We start from the raw sequence: 21487 nt of genomic DNA, 5'->3' as shown, positions 1-21487 counted from the left end.
ATTTCGCGCTCTGCCTTTTCAGTGGAATGTGGGAGGAGTTCCGCTGGCGGAACGCTGGAGCGGTAAAGGCTAAACAACAGTATACAAGGCATATTGACATTAGAGAGAGGCATAAAGCAATCACAGGTGTTGATTGGGAGAGCTAAGACAACAGGTGAGACAAAACGGGTAAACAGCTAAGACAACAACAATGGGTAAATGCCGATAAATGGGCTACACACACAGTTCGAGCCTGGGGCCGACAGATAAACTAAATGAAGTACCGCGTTAAAGAACAGTCCAGCAGGCATCTTCTCTGTAGCCGAGTGATCATAGGGTCATATAAATAAATAGAAAATGTTTATGAAATTCATTTCATGAAATTTACAAACCAAACACCACACTTTCTTACCTTGCAAAAAGAAATGTAACTATATTTTATTCTACCAACAAAAAAGCTGTTAGAATTATCGCTGTGTGTGTATGTCCCTTAAGGTTTTTGTGTAATGTGATATTGTACCCCCTAGCCCAATTGTCCTTTGTATATTCTACATATAAACTTGTGTTCCCCCATGTACTTTTTGTATTGATTTGTTAAGAAAAAAGGGGAAAAAATGATATAAAAAACAAAACAAAAATTAAGTCAACATGGGAAAATGAGTATATATATTTTTTGTTGTTGAGAATATTTGCATGAAAATCTGTTTTCCGTGCCAAATGGACAGAAACCTAGTTATAGGCTCACAAATAAAGACTCTGTATCGGGACAAAGATGTTTGAGACATTTTATATAAAAACAAAATTAATCAAAAGACACCTTTGATTTCAGTGATGTACCCAATTGTCATACTAAAGTAAAAGTAAAGATACCTTAATAGAAAATGACTCAAGTGAAAGTCACCCAGTAAAATACTACTTGAGTAAAGTCTAAAAGTATTTGGTTTTAAATATACTTAAAAGTATCAAAAGCAAATGTATACTGAAGTATCAAAACTAAAAGTATAAATAATTTCAAATATTAGATGGCACAATGTGTTTTTATTTATTTATGGATAGCCAGGGGCACACTCCTACACTCAGACATAATTTACAAGTGATGCATTTGTGTTTAGTGAGTTTGCCAGATCAGAGGCAGTAGAGATGACCAGGGATGTTCTCTTGAAGTGTGTGAATTGGACCATTTTCCTATCCTGCTAAGCATTCAAAATGTAACAAGTACCTTTTGGGTGTCATGGAGTATGGAGTAAAAAATACATGATTTTCTTTAGGAATGTGATAAAGTGAAAGTAAAAGTTGTCAAAAATATAAATAGTAAAGTACAGATACCCAAAAAACTACTTAAGTAGTACTTTAAAGTATTTTTACTTAAGTACTTTACACCACTGTTTGATTTAGTCATTTGATTTTAGTTTTTCAATTAACAGCTGTGTCACTAAACAAGACATTATAAAAAGCTATCTGTTTAATCAATAATCAAGTTTTTCATGTACAATTTAGCAAACTTATATAGAGTAACACAGTATGAGTCATAATACCCATAAAGCCTAGCGGTCAAACAGGGAAATGGTTCCAATAGTTTTTCCACCATTCATTTTTCCCATAGGGGATTTCAGAAACAATTAAAATAAGGGCTGTGTTTCGTGTAGGCTTACCCTGGCATGACATTTTGATAACAGTGTAAATCTCTCTAGGACAAGGTGACCTTTTCAAAATGTCACACCAGGGTAAGCCTACACGAAACACAGCCCTTATTTTAAGTGTTTCTAAAATTATGTATGGTGGGGAAATGATTGGAACCATTTCCCTGTTTGACCGCTAGGTTTTATGTTTATGACACCTCCACTGTGGGGCTCTATGAAATGAGACACAGTTTTGCAAAGCTGAATGTCAAATTGAGTCAAGTACAATTTAGTGAACTTGCTGTTTCTCTACAATTAAATTAAAATACAATTCACAGTTATTGGGTGTATACTGGCACAACCCTAAACAAAGCACAAATTGGCATACCATTGATTATTTTATTTAAAAAACAAAATGTTTGTGTTGAAAGTATATTGTCCACAAGCAAGAGCTTCCAGGTCTTAGACAGCAGGTGGAAACAGGAGAAATTCTTATATCCCTCCAGTAATATTGAGAAGGCTTTTTATATTGATCCTATTTTCCCTTGTGCAGTATTCATCCACTCTCCCTTATTACTATAACTCGTTCTGTGAACAAATAAAAAACATTTTGACAGTTAACTCAGGAAATAAGAAACTAAATATAATAACTCAATTAGTTACTTTAGACAGTAACCATCTTTTCCTCAGAGATCCTTCATTAAACCACAGTATTTTTCGCACCCTCTTGCTCCTGGATATGTAATTTTGCTGCCTAAAAGTAAAAGAAAAGAAAAGTTATATACCAGTAGATCCAAACGGCCTAGCAGCAGTCGATGGAATCCCATTATTATACTGCCTGTCTTGATTAGAGTAGACCGGCATGTAAATCAAATGTACTACAGACGAGAGGTCATTAAAGGTTACGTGTGTCTCACCTTTTGGACAAGCACGGTGGTCTCTGTGTCAGCATCGGAGCCATCAGAAGCCGCTCCGTTCTGCACACTGTGGGCCTCAGAGTCATCAGGGGCCACAGGGCTCTCTATGGTCAGCTGGGGGGTGTCTATGGCCGAGAACTGGAGCTCAACGTTCTCTGAGTTATTGGAGTTGGTCACATCGGAAGTACTCGCTGTCAACGCAGAAGAGCTTTCTTCTACTTCTCCTTTCTTATCTGAGGTGGTGGAGTGCTGGTCTGAAGGAGGCTCTCCCTCTTTCACATCCTTCTCTTCCTCCGTCAGTTTCTCTTCTGACTTCTGGCCGCTGCCAGAGGCCCCTTTTGTGGTGGTGTTATCCCTGCTTTCAGATTCCGGTTTCTTCTCTGCAGTGGGGCCTTCACTGCGGGTGGAATCTGCATCCAGGTCTTGGGCCTCTGAAGAGGGCTCTTTAGTAGGTGGGGACCGTGGGGAGACTGCAGGGGTGCTGGTGAGTGACTCATCATAGTGAGGACTACTAAGGGATCTGAAGCTGGACCTGTCTCTAGTGAGGGTGCCGGACTTGCCCGGACTATAACTCTGATGGAAGTCAGAGAAGCTAGCGCTCCACGACCTGGGGGACATGAAAGATCGCCTCTTCAGAGAGCCAGTCCTGAAAGATATGTGAGAGGAGGGATAGGATGACTACATGTTGATACGCTTACTTTGCTTTAATTACCGTTATGCTTTATGTAACACGCACTATTTCGTTCATCCCAGACCACAGCTCATCGATAGACTCAAAATGGGAGGAAAGTTAATTTAAAAAAACCTGGCTGGTGAGAGATGTAAAATCCTAGCCATCTTACTGATTCAACCCTTTGACGACAAAATCCTTGTCTGGATGCTGATCCTTCAGGTCCTTCATCACATTCTGCAAATCACTGTTGAACTGAAAGAGGAGGATATTACACCAGTTTAAGAATAGATATAAACTGAAAGAGCTAGGGCTTCTGTTACCTAAATGCTGACAAAACAGTTCAGTTTTTTATAGACCAAAGCAAAGCCCCACATAACTGCTTTTTTTACTGTGTTCCCACCCCAGTTATTGAGAAGAATATGACCTGCACATACAGTAGTCATTTCCTTGAAGAAGGTGTCCCGTAAATTTGAGATGGCTGTGAAGACTGACACATAGCATCCAATTCGACTTCAGGAACAAAATGAAGAGAAGAAAAAACATTATTCATATAAATTGTCGCTACTTTTTCTTCATTGACACACTTGACCTAATGATGTATTTGTCATTCTGCTATCTGGCTATGTGCGGACGTCCGACTCCTTACCTGTCATAGAGAGTAGGGAGCTCATCCCTCAGCTCTCTGTTGATGTCCTCAAAGACAATCTGGGTTCTGTTTACCTCCTCAGCTGCCTGTACCCGAGAGAAGCACCATGACGAGGAGAGTTTGTAGTTTTGTTTAAATGATCATTGCTGTGCAAATTACAAGTAGACAGGAGTATCTTGTCTGTCTGACCTTGGCTATTTTGACATCATCTTTCTTTTTAGCATTCTGCATCGCCTCCAAGTGGTGACGGGAGGAATCGTAGTCGACTAACTTCCTGCCTCGTTTGGCCACCCTCTCCTGGGGGGTTGGAGGAAAGGAATAATGCCCATGTGAGATCAAATATTTAGGGAGTGTGTGTGTGTTTCCATCCTTACCCTAACATCTGGGAACTGGCTTATGTAAGACTCCATGGTGCAAAGTGCCTTATCTATCAGCTTCGCCTCATAATCATTCCACAGGAGGTCTTCACCCTGTTGGCATATGGAGAAAATGTATGTTTTTTTATACAGAAATGTGCATAATAATAATCAACAGTCATGCATGTCATCCTTAATAAGACAGCAGTGCTATGATTGACCTCTACAATGGCCCCCAGGTCCTCTTCTCCATCCCAGTCCGGCTCATAGACACCATACAGAGACTGGGAAAGACGTTTTGAAGCTTCCCGCATTCCTGTGGAAATGTCGACAGCATGGATCACATGTTATCAGACTGGGGCACTACTGATGGTGCTAAAGCTATAGAAAACCATGCAATTTATGGACAACATCATACAGATCACGTTTAATTTACAACATAGACAGACTGAACAAATGTTTACCTTTGACAGAACTAAGGTAAATCTTCAGGTCCTTGTATAACCGGTTCCCATCAATCTGCAAACAGAGATTATAGAGCGACTCATCTTGTCTGTAGGCTATAGGATCTATGGGATTTACTGGGGCACATTTACAGGCCTTTTCTATAGAATATAAATCACATATCCGTTTAAGGTTATCGTTACAGGTTCATACACATGGTATGGTCTGATCTCTGTGTAGTACTGTACTGTCATGGTGACTACCTGTTGGTCATTCAGATTTAGGAGGCATTGTTCAAATATTTCATCTTTGGTCTCCACTGTCTTTCCAAACTTCTGCAAGACCTAAAAAGTAGGGAATACTATACATGTCAAACCACAAACAACTTGATAATAATATTGTGCATTATATTGAGAAAGTTAAAGTACTGTATACCTTCTCTTTGCCCCTGTTCAGCTGCCTTTGGAATCTTTTAGCAAAGATCCCAGGGCCTCCTTTTGGACCATTGCCCTCTGCCATAATTTCTCCTTTTCCCCGGTGTTGAGCTTTTTATCCCTGGAAATGTAGAGGTTGAGGAAAGACAAGTTAAGACATTAGTCGAGATCGGGATAGATGCCTATTAAGCTCAATATCAAAAGTGCATCAAACATGTCTAAAGTCTATGGCAGTTTTAATGACTACATTTTTTTATTTAACTAGACACGTCAGTTAAGAACAAATTCTTATTTACAATGACAGCCTACCCCAGCCAAACCCTAACGACGCTGGGCCAATTGTGTGCCGCCCTATGGGACTCCCAATCATGGCTGGTTGTGATACAGCCTGGAATTGAACCAGGGTCTGTAGTGACGCCTCTAGCACTGAGATGCAGTGCCTTGGACCGCAGCGCCACTCGGGAGTCCCCCTGTGTTCCCAGTGTTCTTAGCACACCTATGTCTGATGAATGTATTGCATTATTAGCCCGGGAGGAAGGAAGGTGAACTGGTGATGGCTTGAGTTTGAAGTGGAGGGAGTACAGGGCTTAGCATGTCTCTCTCTCTCTCGAGGCTAAAAATAGATTTTGGCTTGGAAAATTTGAATATTTTCAGAAGGGTCGGATAATTGGTTAAGGGCAGAGGATTGGAGAGAAAAAGAGAGGAGATCGAGGGAGGCAGAGGATGGGTTTGAATCTGTTGAAGCTAGAAATAACAAGTGAGAGGTTGTCAAGGAAGATTGGTGTCAAGTTCAAACAGGTTGAGCTGGACGGCAGTTTGAGTTCTGGAGGTGAAATGGAAGGGGTAGAAGGTGTGAGGAGCTCAGAGCCCGAGCCTTGCATTGATGCACATGGTTATGATAAAGATACATTTGGTCCAGTAGGAGTGCCATTTTTGGATAAAGTGGATCCTTGCCTTTTGGTGGATCCATTTGTGGTTTCAGTGAAGGTAAACTGTAGTGGACTTGTCATATTTGTTTGTGTTTCTTCTGACCAGAACTAGCGGGCGCTCCGTGTCACACAACTTGGGTCAAGATCTGTTTCTTGCTTTGCTCTTAGGAACAGGGCACCATTAAAATGAGCTATTTCTGGTGTAGTGTTAAGTGTGGAGGTGAAGTTGAAGATTCCTGGTGTTTGTGACGCCCACCGTTTGGTGCGACGCAGACCCGATGGTGAGCGTGGTGAAACAGAGGAGTCACTGTCAGTCCTTTTGAGTTTTGAGTCAGAGTCTTTACCTGACAAGGTCATGTTAGGATATATCAGTTATCCTGTTAAAGCTTGTGGTGAATCCACTGCACTGTTTCAGGTGCAACGTTTATGGTCATGTCACAGCAGTGTGTATGATGGAAATTCCAGGATGTGGGAAGTGTGCAGGAGGGCATGGGATAGAGGATTGTGACGTTTTGGTGGATAAAGTTGTGTGTCAACTGTAGGGGTGCACATGTTGCTGTGGATCGGAAGTTTAGTGCAGAACGTGTCGTATGCTGAGGCAGTGAAGAAAGTAGAAGAGGATGGGTCAAGGGTGAGGGATTCTGAGAGGATATCTGTGCTAGCACAGAGGGATAGACCAATGAGAGATATACAGTATGCTTCAGTTAGGTTGGCTTCTTAGCGTTCATAGCAATGGTTATCAACTGTACTGCAGAAATTGAACATAAATCACAGAAAAAATATGTTGTGGTGGCAGCTGCAGAAAAATATTTGGGAGTACGAGATTTTACTTCAAAAGAGTTACAGCATGTGTTGAGTGGTAGTGTCCCATCCTCTCAGAAGAGTTACAGCATGTGTTGAGTGGTAGTGTCCCATCCTCTCAGAAGAGTTACAGCATGTGTTGAGTGGTAGTGTCCCATCCTCTCAGAAGAGTTACAGCATGTGTTGAGTGGTAGTGTCCCATCCTCTCAGAAGAGTTACAGCATGTGTTGAGTGGTAGTGTCCCATCCTCTCAGAAGAGTTACAGCATGTGTTGAGTGGTAGTGTCCCATCCTCTCAGAAGAGTTACAGCATGTGTTGACTGGTAATGTCCAATCCTCTCAGGCCGTTGGCCTGGGGTAGGATAAGATAGGGTTAAAGTAAAGGTGATGGGTTGTAATGAGATTTTGTATCACAAAGTGTAATTGAGCTATACTATAGTTCAGTTGGGAGCGTAATGCAACATACTGGATGCCAACCGCTGTTAAACCTCACCAAAGAAGAAGAAGACACCAAAGAAGAAGAAGACGCTATGTCTTATCAAATTGTCATTGGCCACGCCTACATACTATGGAAGTGAACTTTACACAGGACTGTTTTAAAATAGTGGGGCTGGTCCGATGTTATAGAATTTACTGGACCTGATAAAGGGAGTACCATAGCAAAATGTGCAGCTACAGACCGGAGAATCCAGTGTACTGGATGGGCCATATCAGGAGCTCTCAAACCCGAGAAGTTCTATGATTTAGCAGGTATATAACATGTTGATTTGAAGCATACCAATTCACGCCGAGGCGTGTTTGCAGGGAATCGCTACGATTTCAACCATTGGTTGAATAAGTAATCGAATCTATTATGTTTGGGCATAGGCCTATTCTAAATAAACAATAATGCGGTCAAACAAAATGTATGCAATGGAATTAGGCTTTTTTTACGTTAATGAAAGTATAGCATTTTGTAGCTGATGAATATCAATGTTACAAAACCACTTATTTAAACTTCAACATTACCACCAACTGATTTAGTGACCCTTGCAAGCCTCTATAAATAAGAATGCTAAAGCAATCATCCAAAATGATCCAAACTCCAAGATGATTTGCCACAAATTGTCACATTGTAGCGCGATATTGGTCAACTTGTATCGTGATATGTTTACCATAAATAGTTACTCTGTAGCTCGCACGACTTAAATGTGTACAGTAGATCAATTTTAGCAATGCAATATTGTTACGCCCTTTGCCGATCATCAAACATTTGCTATGGTAAAGGGAAATTCCACGATAAGACTGATGCTGAAACTCAGATTTGTTTACTTTAAAATGTATACCAAACAAAAAAGAATGATTGCAAAGTTAAACAATTATGCACAATTACTACTTTTAACAATTTCCACGGAAAAATTTACAAAAACACATTTACAAATGCAAAGTTTGGTAATAATGAGTTTGTGCCATCATTCTGTCATTAACTTTTTATGATAGGCTTGAACTGAGTTATTGCATGTGTCATTATTTTTTTTTGTTTTGATGCAAAGTTTGGTAACCCAATGATTACACAAACCGCACAATCTGTCATTCTGTTACCAAACTTGAAATCTGCACTGTTCTTCAAGTAAATGTCTTTTTGCAAGAGGTTCAGTTGAAATTGTTAAAAGTAATCCTTGTGCATAGTTGTTTAACTTTGCAATCATTGTTTTTTGTTTGGTATACATTTTAAAGTGAAAAATCGGGGTGTATCAGCATCACTCTTATCGTGGAATTGGCCATTACCATAGCAGATGTTTGATCGACAAAAATGGCGTAGCAATTTTGTAACGTACTGTATCACTCTGTTGCCATGGAATTGCCTTAAACCAAAAAACATTGAATGTGACAATTGTTGGCTTTTGCCTTATTATAGTATAATATGTTCCGACAGATTTGTCTACATATGAACTGTCAAAATGCAAGTTAAAACTGTTAGGACAGTAAGTGCCATTCAGAATGAACAATTTACTTTACCGTTATGTAAAACACTGCAACTTACCTGTAGACACTGAATGGGCATTCCTTGTCAATGCAACAAATTAATTGCATTTCTTGACAAGCTTCTTTAACCTGTCTTCTTGTGCTGCTCCACTGCTCTGTATGTGCTCATCGAAAGTTTTACCCTTGAACTTTGGAGCTAATTGTCACTGTCTGTAGGCTACTGGGTAAAACATTAATTGAACACGCCTTACTGTGAAACTTCTATTTTTTAGGGTCTGGCACATTTATATTACTTGCCCACCTGAGTTGCTATTGGGGAGGGACTCTCGTCATTTGAGGCAAAATGTGCAGACTGGATTGGTGACAGCATGGGGAGTAAGGTAAGCGTGACAGAGTCAGGGTGAAAGGGTTTCTAATCTAGTGCACAGGTGGCCAGTGGCACCTTAATAGGGGAGGAGAGGCTCATAATAATGGCTGGAACAGAATTAATGGAATGATATCAAACATTTTGGAAACACTGGAAACCATGTGTTTGATACCATTCCATTCACTCTATTACAGCCATTATTATGAGCCGTCCTCCCCTCAGCAGCCTCCTGTGATCTAATATCCAATCCCATCAGTGGAGAAGAACAAAAAAGTTATAAACACCTGCAGAGCTTTAGTGTTCTCTGCTCATTTGCTTTTCATTCAACAAAGTTGTGTATCAGTTCAGCAGTCTTAGCCAAGGCTAAGGCTTGGCTCAGCACAGTGTTGCAGAACCCTTTATGGTTGTGAGTCATTATGGTTGGGTTAATGAATAATGCTGGGGATAATGTGACAACGGTACTCAAGTTCTAACCTCTGCAGGCTTGGAACATTCCTTTTCATGCGTATCGTGAAGGACGGCAAGGATCACAGGTTTAACAATGTCAGAGACAGCCCAGGGACATTCTTTGTGTACTGGAATGTTCAAGGTACTTTGAATCATTATGGTCACCGGCTTTTCTTTTTCTCACTCAGCCACCACAGCAGTGATTTCCATCGTCCTTAAGCAACCCTCTGTAGCCCATTAGGGAATCCACTTTAACTCACTGCTCAGTCTTATTTGCTCCTTAAAAATTTGAGATTAGGATAGCCACTGATATCAGGGTTGTGTGCATTGTGCCCAAATGGGAGAGAACATAAATTAGTGTTACCAGTGCACACTGACAGTATACAGTACTCTTTTGCAAATGTTTTCTTCTATTTTGGTCCCAGGTGAATGTCTTGTTGAGTAGGGGCATAATCTTGACGTGTGCAAATATTATTTAGACACCTTTGATCTATTCTACCAATGGTTCAGTCAATTATTTATTCCTCTACCTTTCAGTTGTCTGGGTGTTTGACGCTCTTGCCCACCCTCATGCTGAACAGTGAGCAGCGAGATGAGCCCTTGGGCCTGAGGGACTACTTGGGCTGGGGGATATGGAGCCTTGGCTTTGTCACAGAGGCCATCACTGACTAGCTGAAGTGGCTCGTCAAAGGGAACCCAGATAATGCTGTGAGTCAGCTTGGTGGGCTTCCTTAGGGGAGGTTGATTTTTTTTATAATCCTCATGGATGCAGTGGGGTAGTTGGAAAGTATTCTCACTACAAAGTGCTGTAAACATGAGTCACGACCACTCTCAAAACATTGAATAAACTTCCTGTATTTGTATGTTTGTTTTATAGTATATTAATTTATCCAAGGAATAGCCTCAATTCAGGCTTTCCATTCTCCCCAGAGAAAGTTCATCCAGAGCGGGCTGTGGGACAGCACCCTTACTACCTCGGGGAGACACTGCAGTGGTCTGGACTCTGGCTCTGCGATGAAGGGTCCCCAGTATGCCATCTCTGTTTGTCTGGTTCCTGCTGTGTCACGCTAGTGGCATTCCCATCCTGGAGATGCGGGGTTCAGACTCTGCCTTCCAGAACACTCCTCTGGCCAATTCCCAAGTTCTGATGTTACACACTTTCTAATAGGATGTTCTGGCTCAAGGGGAAACTTTCTGAACAGGACCACTGTAATCATCAAGCACCCAGTGTGCTGGTTCTCTCCAGCAGTCTCTCATTCGAATCACACACACCGAAACTTCATTTTTTGAAACATATCATTCAGAGAACACCCAGTCTGACAGACATTCTAAATGTGGAACAAATGCTTTGATATAAACTCCTTTTCATGCAATTGCTGTGCAATAGCTTACTGTTATGTTCATAGGAAAATTAATTTGCTCTTTAAAATTTCTCAACGCTACCTTTCCAGGCATGTAAAAAGGCAGTTCATGCAGTAGACCTACTTGTACAGTGTTACTGTGCATATCATCTAGGACCAATTCATTCCTAACACCGTAGGATGACATTTCCCTTCCTGGGAGCTAGTGTCAAGATTGGCGTAACAGAACACATTGTAGAGCAGAGACCTGACCAGCTGCCTTCAAAATGATCTGTATACCATCATGTGCTTTTGTTGAAGTTTTCAGCAATACCAGAAAATGCAATAATGAAACAAAGACAATTTTAAATATTGATCATGTAAAATAACTGGTCCACAAAAAGCTTTGATCAAAGTAAATTTGACATTCTTGTTGAAATGCCACAATTTCTACACTCTGGTTCTCTGATGCAGCATTCAAGTGTTCAGTGCGGTTAGAGGTGCAGAACATTAGTCAGAACCAACCTCCCATTGTGCAAACAAAGATAGTCATATTGGCCAATACTGTAAGTTATATTTTTAGGAAACAAGGGAAGGTGAATTTCGTTCAAATGTATCCTCAAGTTGCAAAATGTGCTCAAGTCACCAAGCACACAGCTGCATGGTTACCTTAAAGTTAGTTGATTATCGCTAAAGAATGCTGCAGACATTTATCAAATGTGCCAAATTAATATTACTATACTGTGGCTAGTCTTGAGTATGTAAAAGACAAATTGAGTTAAACATGTACAATCAAACTGCTTAAGCATGTAGACATTACAAAAGGTGATTATATAAATAAACAGAAAAAAATAAATATATATGCCACATGCAATAATAACTCCATTCAAGTTCAGCATAAAAAGCTCTATGCAATGTTTTCTAACTGGTAATGTGCACGTTAAATTGTGTGTTAGATGTTAGACAAACACCTGCCTAATTTCAGACATGCCCATTCTTTTTAATTTATTTCACCTTTATTTAACCAGGTAGGCTAGTTGAGAACAAGTTCTCATTTGCAACTGCGACCTGGCCAAGATAAAGTATAGCAGTGTGAACAGACAACAACACAGAGTTACACATGGAATAAACAAGTCAATAACATGGTAGAAAAAAACAATGTTCTCAACCAATGTTCAACATTCTTTGTAAATAAATCACAGAAAGATACTGAAAACCTCATTGTATCTACAAACCTAGTAGGTTTCATTGCCTTTTTTTATTTTTTAAATCAGCGCTCCAAAAGATCCTGTTACACACTAAAATCTTAGCATTTTGAAATATAAAAACACAAAAGTGTTTACAGCATCTGTGGAAGCATTAGTCTCAGTCTTGTGTAAAATTGTATAAAATAAAAAAAGTTTATCAATCTATTGCTAGGTATTGCATTTATTTCCCATTAGGTGAACAGAGCTGCCCGGGGGCTGCTTTGGATTACTTGATGAGCGGAGATGCAAAGAAGTTTCCTGGGCGACTGGGGAATCCCACTACCACAGCAGCCTTACTCCCAAATCTGAAAGTTACAACACCACACACATATTAATCAACAGAAACCAAAGTTATAAGGAAGTGAATTAAGACTTGGGTGAAAAATTTACTCAAGTCATTCACCTTAATCTGATAATTAGGTGAAAATGTACTCTAGACTGTCAGGTTTATAGACCAATGGTGTTTGCTTCGAGACTAGTGACAACTCAAGTCCTTCAGACAGGATCTTTATACACATTGCAGTGACCTACTACAACACAAAATGCTGAATAAGTTAAATGCATGACAGCACAGAGTGCTTACTTGGGCGTGGTCTTGCTCAGGGTGGACCTCATATGTTGACCCAGGGAGCTGGAGGACGGGGTTTTGTTCATCTGGTGGTGCTCTGGAGTTGTGAGGGGACCCAGCATGCTCACTGGAACAATATTAACACAGTCAACATTAGTCACATTACCACAGTTCGTTACCAAGCTGTATATTTTCATTAGTTCTTATAAATAAAAAATCTTAAATCTTCAATATAATAACACAAGAACCTAATAGAGATTTGTAGGGATGCATGCTATATCGGTGAACATATTGGAATCGGTCGGAATTAGCTAAAAATGCCAACATTGGTATTGCCCTGATGTCTAGTTTAACGGTGATGTGCAAAACCGATGTCAAAGCTGACGTGCATACCTATGTAAAACGTAGGTACATGACGTAATGACACTACACAGCATTTCTAACCTAGCCCACAATGTCTGCTGTGTGGATTGAGCAGTCATTTGAAAGAGTAACAATTTCAGCGAGACAACTCAAAGGCAAAATCCATTAAAGCCAAGATAATGGCATTCATTGCCCTTGACAATCAACTGTTCTCTGTCATGGGTGATGTTGGCTTTTGCGACTGGTCGAGCACCAGTACACACTACCAAGTGTGCTATTTTTCAGATGTTTCCCTACCAGAGTTACACAGTAATAGCGTCACTGCTATTAGGCTTCACGACCTACTATGGAACGCCATTTGGGTCTTTGCGTGTTGAAAAAGATACACGTCAAATAACACTATTTGACACGTTAAATAACACAGTTCTATTATAGAATGTTGTGTGTTCTGAATTTGCACGTGCAAGCCAAGCGCCACCACTACTATTAGTAGCACTGTCAAAGCTGTACAAAAAAAGCCTGCAAACAAGCAAATACCGGCCATGAACGATGTGTTTACAATAACGCTTTGGTAATAAAGCATTATTTGTTTGACTGCAACTTCTGGGGTACCTAGCTTGCACCAATACAACCAGCCTGAAAACAATGACCAGTAGAAACTGCAGTCATTTTCATTATTCTTAGGAATCCTTGTGAGTAAGTATTAGCTAGGTAGCCACTTGTTGTTCGACCTATTGAAATTGAACTTCAGTTCATGAAAATACATAGCTAGCCAGCTACCCAAAGCTAACATTATAAGCAGCCAGCTTATAATGTTAGCTGGCTGCTTATAATGTCTGCCCAGAAATGTTCTATGGGATTGAGGTCCGGGCTTTGTGATGGCAACTCCAATACCTTGACTTTGTTGTCCTTAAGCTATTTTGCCACAACTTTGGAAGTATGCTTGGGTCATTGTCCATTTAGAAGACCCATTTGCAACCAAGCTTTAACTTCCTGACTGATGTTTTGAGATGTTGCTTGAATATATACACAATTTTCCTGCCTCATGATGCCATCTATTTTGTGAAGTGCACCAGTCCCTCCTGCAGCAAAGCACCCCCACAACATGATGCTGCCACCCTCGTGCTTCACGGTTGGGATGGTGTTCTTTGGCTTGCAAGCCTCCCCCTTTTTCCTAATAACATATGGCCAAACAGTTCTATTTTTGTTTCATAAGACCAGAGGACATTTCTCCAAAGAGTACAATCTTTGTCCCCATGTGCAGTTGTAAACTGTAGTCTGGCTTTTTTATGGCGGTTTTGGAGTTGTGGCTTCTTCCTTGCAGAGCGGCCTTTCAGGGTATGTCGATGTAGGACCCGTTTTACTTTGATATAGATGCTTTTGTACCCGTTTCCTCCAGCATCTTCACAAGGCCCTTTGCTGTTGTTCTGGGATTGATCTGCACTTTTCGCACTAAAGTACGTTCATCTCTAGGAGACAGCATTTCTTTCCTGAGCGGTATGACGGCTGAGTGGTCCCATGGTGTTTATACTTGCGTACTATTGATTGTACAGATGAACGTGGTACCTTCAGGTGTTTGGAAATTGCTCTCAAGGATGAACCAGACTTGTGGAGGTCTACAATTTGTTTTCTGAGGTCTTGGCTGATTTCTTTTGATCTTCCCATGATGTCAAGCAAAGAGGCACTGAGTTTGAAGGTAGGCCTTGAAATACATCCACAGGTACACCTCCAATTGACTCAAATAATGTCAATTAACCTATCAGATGCTTCTAAAGCCATGACATAATTTTCTGGAATTTTCCAAGATGTTTCAAGGCACAGCCAATTTAGTGTATGTAAACTTCTGACCCACTGGAATTGTGATAGTGAATTATAAGTGAAATAATCTGTCTGTAAACAATTGTTAAAAAAATGACTTGTGTCATGCACAAAGTGGATGTCCTAACCGACTTGCCAAAACTATAGTTTGTTAACAAGAAATTTGTGAAGTGGTTGAAAAACTCCAACCTAAGTATGTAAACTTCCGACTTCAACTATAGCTACTAAAACAGATGTCGTTTTGCTATGTTTTTGGGGAAGAACATTGTTTGCATCCATGAACTAGCTAGCTTTTCTTTCTGACCAGCACTGTAGGTGCGCCAGACAACTTTAACAGCATCATAAAATACACATCGATGAATCGTTGTGACATATGAAATACGAGTGATAGTTATTACACATTGATTACACTACTTAAAAAATTATGAACGCGTTAAATTATTATGTGACGTGCAGTCATATTCAGGTCCTGATTGGTCAACAAGATTATTTGACACGTCAAAATGTTATTTGACATGCATCTTTTTTGACACGCGAAGACCCAAACGGCATTCCATACAAATCCTGGTTGAGAATGAAACAAATGAACAACGAAACAGCAAGTAAGTGAAAGAAATAGGTTTAGATTATGTTTTACTGGTAATGGGGACATATGTAAATGAAAACAATATAACGTTTTGGTCAGTGTGGTGTGTGTGTGTGTAACCTTTATTTAACTAGGCAAGTCAGTTAAGAACAAATTCTTATTTACAATGACGGCCTACCGCTGGGCCAATTGTGTGCCGCCCTATGGGACTCCCAATCATGGCCGAATGTGATACAGCCTGGATTTGAACCAGGGACTGTTGTGACACCTCTTGCACTGAGATGCAGTGCCTTAACACACTCACATGGATGCAGTGGTCTAACTATTTAACTGTACTAAAATGTTTAAAATGCCGCAAAAATTTAAAATATCGGTATCAGGTTTTTTGTCAAGGAAAATATTGGATATCGGTATCGGCCAAAAATGTAATGTCGGTGCATCACTAGAGATTTGGTTTTGGGTTACCGAGATTACGTTTTGCTAGACTCATGCACTCGCTCACCTTTCTGGTCAGGGGTATAATAGTTAGCGTTCTCGATGATCATGTGATCAGGATGTGGCTGGTCAAGGTCCACCATCATGAACTGGCTCCAGTACTCCACCGGCAGGCCCAGCAGACGCTCAATAACCTGGGTAACAATAGAAAAACATGAACTACTATAAATTACTCATGAGGGGAAAAATACAGTTGTATTGAATTGAAACGAATTACAGCCTATTGCGTCGTCCTCTTCCAAGCAGGCAAAACAGATCAAACAACTTGCAAGACAAAGACATTTTGTTTTTATATAAAAACGGCAATCATGTCATTTTTGCAGCCCATGTGTTTTTGTGAAGAAATACTGCCACTTAAAACAAGAGCTGTGTTGTTGTAATGTGTCTTACCTTGGGCTGGCGTTTGGTGTCCTGTATAATTGTTATGGGCTCTGGGTCAGGCACTGCATGGCCAACGATAGTAGGCCCAAACACCCGTGCCAGATTGGTGATGTCCATCTTAGTGTCCAGGCTTTGGGCGACCCTGAAAGAGTTTATGGTGGTCAATAAGGAGCCGATTGTATGGAAAAACACCCGTGTCACAGAATGCAAAAAGCATGGCCTCTTTCTACAAGACATGTCAAGAAAGGCTTGGTTGTTCATATACAATTAAGTGAGTAAGCAGAGCTCATAGTTAAATGCACAGCAGATGCTCACCTCTGGAGATGAATGGCCATGAAGGCCAGGGTGTCTCTGTTGGCCTGTGGCAGGTCACTGATGGTCTGGTACATCAGGGCAATGCTGTTATCCTCAAAAAAGTTGTTTTATCGCTATAGAGCCAACACCTACCTGCAGCCTCCATGAAGGTGCGGTTGAGGCGTAAAGTAAGGAGGGGTTCTTTGAGGTTCCTGAGGAAGTCCTTGAGGAGGCCAGTGATGCAGTGGATATCTTCCACCTTGCTGAGCAGCGGGACAGTCTTCCCTCGCAAGAACTTATCCTTCAGTTCCTTCACTGTGCGGTCAGAACCAGACAGCCGTTAGGGGAGTGTCTGGGAGTGAAAAGAAAGAGCATGGTGAAACTGTGCTCATTTATAGAGTCTTAACTTCCTATGGCTGCGTGGCAGTACTGAGTAGCTTGGATGAAAAAGTGCCCAGAGTAAACTGCCTGCTCCTCAGTCCCAGTTGCTAATATATGCATATTATTAGTATATTTGGATAGAAAACACTCTGAAGTTTCTAAAACTGTTTGAATGATGTCTGTGAGTATAACATAACTCATATGGCAGGCAAAAACTTGATTAAAAAAATCCAACCAGGAAGTGGGAAATCAGGTTGGTCGATTTTCAACTCAGCCCCTATCGAATACACAGTGGGATATGGGTCATTTTGCACTTCCTAATACTTCCACTAGATGTCAACAGTCTTTAGAACCTTGTCTGATGCTTCTTCTGTGAAGTGGGGCCGAATGAGACGGGATTGAGTAAAGTCTACCATGACCTGAACATGCACTGACCTTGCACGTTCATGTGAGAGCGAGCTCTGTTCTATCGCATTTCTGAAGACAAAGGAATTCTCCGGTTGGAACATTAATGAAGATTTATGTTAAAAACATCCTAAAGATTGATTCAATACATCGTTTGATATGTTTCTACTGACTGATTCTGAACTTTTTGACATTTCGTCTGCTTTTAATGAACGCACTTCGTGACATTGGATTTGTTTACCAAACGCGCTAACAAAAGTAGCTATTTGGACATAAATGGACATTACCGAACAAATCAAACATTTATTGTGGAACTGGGATTCCTGGGAGTCCATTCTGATGAAGATCATCAAAGGTAAGTGAATATTTATAATGTTATTTCTGACTTCTGTTGACTGCACAATATGGCGGATATATTTTTGTCTTGATTGGGCTCTGAGCGCCGACCTCAGATTATTGCATAGTTTGCTTTTTCCGTAAAGATTTTTTGAAATCTGACACAGCGGTTGCATTAAGGAGAAGTGGATCTAAAATTCCATGTATAACACTTGATCTTTGATCAACGTTTATTATGATTATTTCTGGAAATTGATGTGGCTCTCTGCAAAATCACCAGATGTTTTTGGAACTACTGAACATAACTCGCCAATGTATACTGAGATTTTTTTAATATAAATATGAACTTTACCGAACAAAACATACATGTATTGTGTAACATGAAGTCCTATGAGTGTCATCCGATGAAGATCGTCAAAGGTTAGTGATTAATTTGATCTCTATTTCTGCTTTTTGTGACTCCTGTCTTTGCCTGGAAAAATGGCTGTGTTTTTCTGTGATTTGGCGGTGACCTAACATAATTGTTTGTGGTGCTTTCGCTGTAAAGCCTTTTTGAAATCGATGAGCAGAAGTCCACATGGTTTTGGTCATGTAGTGTATATAGCACATTATCGTCTCAATTACATAATGTATTGGTTGTCTTAGCCCTTCTCCCTGCTAATGGTTTGGCTATGAGTAACATAATTGATGATTCAGAGGCTCAAGAATTTAGACAAGACAAAGATACAAGCTTACCAGAGAGTCATCTGTTTTATCATAGCTGATGTCTGATAAAATGGGGGCAGACTCATCTATGGTCTGCAATCTATGGAAAACAAAATGAAATACTGTAACACTTCAGGTGTTGATATATTACAGAAAAGGCTTTGATAAGCTTTCAAACTCTGGAAGAGGAGCAAGACACTAGCAGGGGATCCTTAACTTCTGCTGGTGTTAAGGTTGGCTCGTGCTGCCTGAGATCGAGCGTTGAGGAAAGCCAGAGCAGAACGCTGCTCTTCATTCAGCTGGAAGCTGTTGCTGGAGCCCTCAGTGATCAGAAGCTCCCGAATCAGCTGGATCTGACGGTCCTGTAACACAACAAAACGCAGGGAGAAGGAAGGTGAGAGGAGTTGTATAAAGCCATTCAACAGTTTCTTCAGAGAAGAGTGAACCAGTCGGAGGGTACCAGTAAAGAGAATAAAATCAAATATGAATTAGACTTGCTGTGAATGTAACGGATGTGAAATGGCTAGCTAGTTAGCGGGTACGCGCTAGTAGCGTTTCAATCAGTTACGTCACTTGCTCTGAAACCTAGAAGTAGTGTTGCCCCTTGCTCTGCAAGGGCCGTGGCCTTTGTGGAGCGATGGGTAACGATGCTTTGTGGGCGACCGTTGTTGATGTGTGCAGAGGGTCCCTGGTTCGCGCCCGTGTCGGGGCGAGGGGACGGTTTAAAGTTATACTGTTACATTGATGCTGTTGACCCGGATCACTGGTTGCTGCGGAAAAGGAGGAGGTTGAAAGGGGGGTGAGTGTAACGGATGTGAAATGGCTAGCTAGTTAGCGGGTACGCGCTAGTAGCGTTTCAATCAGTTACGTCACTTGCTCTGAAACCTAGAAGTAGTCTTGCTCTGCAAGGGCCGCGGCTTTTGTGGAGCGATGGGTAACGACGCTTCGTGGGTGTCAGTTGTTGATGTGTGCAGAAGGTCCCTGGTTCGCGCCCGTGTCGAGGGGACGGTTTAAAGTTATACTGTTACATGAATACACACCAACTTCTCACAGTCAGCCTCTGCCTTCTGGCGCCTGCGGATCTCCACGTCGACTTGATTGCGAGCATGCTTGAGTTTGACTTCCAGGGCTCCCCTCTCAGTTTCTGCTTTGGCAAGCACTTCCTTGCAGGACATGCTCAAACCTAAGCCATCTACACGACAGTCCTCAAAGTTGAGGGCCATCTGGATGAACTCTGATACGAGAAGATGCACAATAAAGGTGTGGTAGCTTTGAATATATATTGTCCAGCATTGTCTACATTATTAATATCCATGTCTAATCAAATTAAATACAATTACTTACGGGGTTCAATGTTCTCATTGAGTATGTCAACATGACACCGCAGATTGTCAAACAAGCTGTGTAGGTTTAACACAGGAGCGTCCATCTTCTGAGAAAAATAAGGGCACATAGAAACCTCTGAAAATAAGTTTGCTAAATGTCAATAGGTGAATAACCTCGTCCCCAGGCTAATTGCGGATGGGCGAAAGTGTCTGGTGGTGGTGAACCCTGGCTGATCATTCATCATAGCCAACTATGATGAACAGATCAACTGTCTTTTCCTAATCCAAAAAATAGCACAGAATCTTTTAAAAATAAGCAATTTCCCAACATTAGCGAACCAAATTTGCCACATAAGTCAACCAAATTAACTAAAACCTGCACATTCAACATACAATTTATATGGAAAAAAAGCAACAGTAGATTTAACTGACGCTAACGTTAGTTGGCTACAGTAGCTAGCCAACATTGCTGGTGATGTGTAATTTAAAAAACTACTGTACAGCTAACAGTTAGCTACTAGCATGCTAACGTTAGCTGCCACTACATACCGTTTGAGTCCACCACACTAATGAAAAAAGGCAGACAAAACAGAAACATCTTTGCACAGCCAAATGTTTTGACCTCTGTTTTTGCACTGGATGATCAAGTTTGTTATTATTTTGTTTGGGTTATCTCACGCTAAACTCCTGGAAGTGTGTACAAGAAGCAAGGCAGGCGCGTTGCATTTCAAATTTACCCACTAGCCAATGAATATCAACTGACGTTCTTCACCTAGCTGTAAATCAACGCGCACATGGCGGTTACCACAGCCACAATGTCAAAATTGGCTATATTGTAAAAAAAGATTGGTCTTAATTTAAGGTTAGGGTTAGGCATAAGGTCAACAGTGTGATTGGGCTCAAAATCAGATTTTATGAAGATACATTTTTAAATAGGTGGCGTTTATGCCTTGTGGTTGTGATAACTAGCGACGACTGCCCCATTAAACGACTGTTGTTAGCGCTGATCTAGTATCCGCCAGTCCAGTCTTTCCTCCCCACAGAGCAGTCAATTAGCTTCTCTCTCATGGGAAAACACAAAACTCAAATCAGCTCCAAATGCAGCATACAAGAGTGAATAAAATGGGTGAAATATTTATGAACATCTGGGAAAATCTAATCCATATTACATTATACTGGTGAATATTATGATGACAATAATTATTGAGCACTCGTATTAATTAACACGAATTCTTATTCTTGTTATATCATATTGATTGATATCATATTAACACATTGATGATATTTCTATCATTATTAGGCTATTTGAACTCAGTAGCTGGGATTTATGGTTTTGACTAGAAGTTACTTTTTCGTAGCAGGTTAGGAGAATTAGGTTAAGTTTAGGATAAAGGTTGGTTAAAATGCTCTCCTAACCTGCCACGTAAAGTCACTTCCGGTCGTAGCTGCACTCCATCTAGTCAGAACTGTGATTTACATGGCATATGTATTGCACCAATATGACTACTTAGAGCCATAGAATGTTGCTGAGACAGAGGTTACGGGTGTGTTGATTAATTTCAGAGTTTAACAACTGGGTTGGGTAGGTTACTTTCTAACTGTAACCCGTCACAGTTACCTGTCCAAAATTGTAATCAATAACGTAACTTTTGGATTAGCCAAACTCA

At 40.7% G+C, this 21487-nt stretch overlaps 1 protein-coding gene and 2 pseudogenes across 1 annotated transcript; 1 reads left to right on the top strand and 2 right to left on the bottom strand.

The window, feature by feature from the left end:
• Positions 1 to 997: 997 nt before the first annotated feature.
• On the bottom strand, positions 998 to 8948 carry LOC129829928 (bridging integrator 2-like). Its single transcript, XM_055891950.1, has 12 exons — positions 8821 to 8948; positions 5070 to 5189; positions 4898 to 4978; positions 4655 to 4709; positions 4412 to 4506; positions 4209 to 4304; positions 4024 to 4131; positions 3835 to 3920; positions 3623 to 3698; positions 3358 to 3440; positions 2516 to 3161; positions 998 to 2352 (listed from the first exon to the last, which is right to left on the bottom strand). Exons 2-12 carry the CDS (start codon positions 5151 to 5153, stop codon positions 2299 to 2301), a joined length of 1464 nt encoding a protein of 487 aa, XP_055747925.1. The 5' UTR covers positions 5154 to 5189; positions 8821 to 8948; the 3' UTR covers positions 998 to 2298.
• LOC129829942 (uncharacterized) lies at positions 6548 to 12036 on the top strand (annotated as a pseudogene).
• A 97-nt stretch (positions 12037 to 12133) lies between these two features.
• Positions 12134 to 20363, bottom strand: LOC129829941 (rac GTPase-activating protein 1-like; annotated as a pseudogene).
• Between the last annotated feature and the right edge of the window lie 1124 nt (positions 20364 to 21487).

This window comes from Salvelinus fontinalis, chromosome 31, assembly GCF_029448725.1.
Source record: "Salvelinus fontinalis isolate EN_2023a chromosome 31, ASM2944872v1, whole genome shotgun sequence".
Lineage (NCBI taxonomy): Eukaryota > Metazoa > Chordata > Actinopteri > Salmoniformes > Salmonidae > Salvelinus > Salvelinus fontinalis.
The sequence above is the reverse complement of the archived record's forward strand: the minus strand, read 5'-3'. Positions and strand labels throughout refer to the sequence as shown.

Coding starts and splice junctions, on each gene's coding strand:
- LOC129829928 (XM_055891950.1), bottom strand. CDS start 5,153: ATGGCAGAGGGCAATGGTCCAAAAGGAGGCCCTGGGATCTTTGCTAAA. Junction 4,305..4,411: donor ACCTGGGGGCCATTGTAGAG/GTCAATCATAGC, acceptor ATATGCCAACAG/GGTGAAGACCTCCTGTGGAA. Junction 2,353..2,515: donor CCACCGTGCTTGTCCAAAAG/GTGAGACACACG, acceptor TTTTACTTTTAG/GCAGCAAAATTACATATCCA.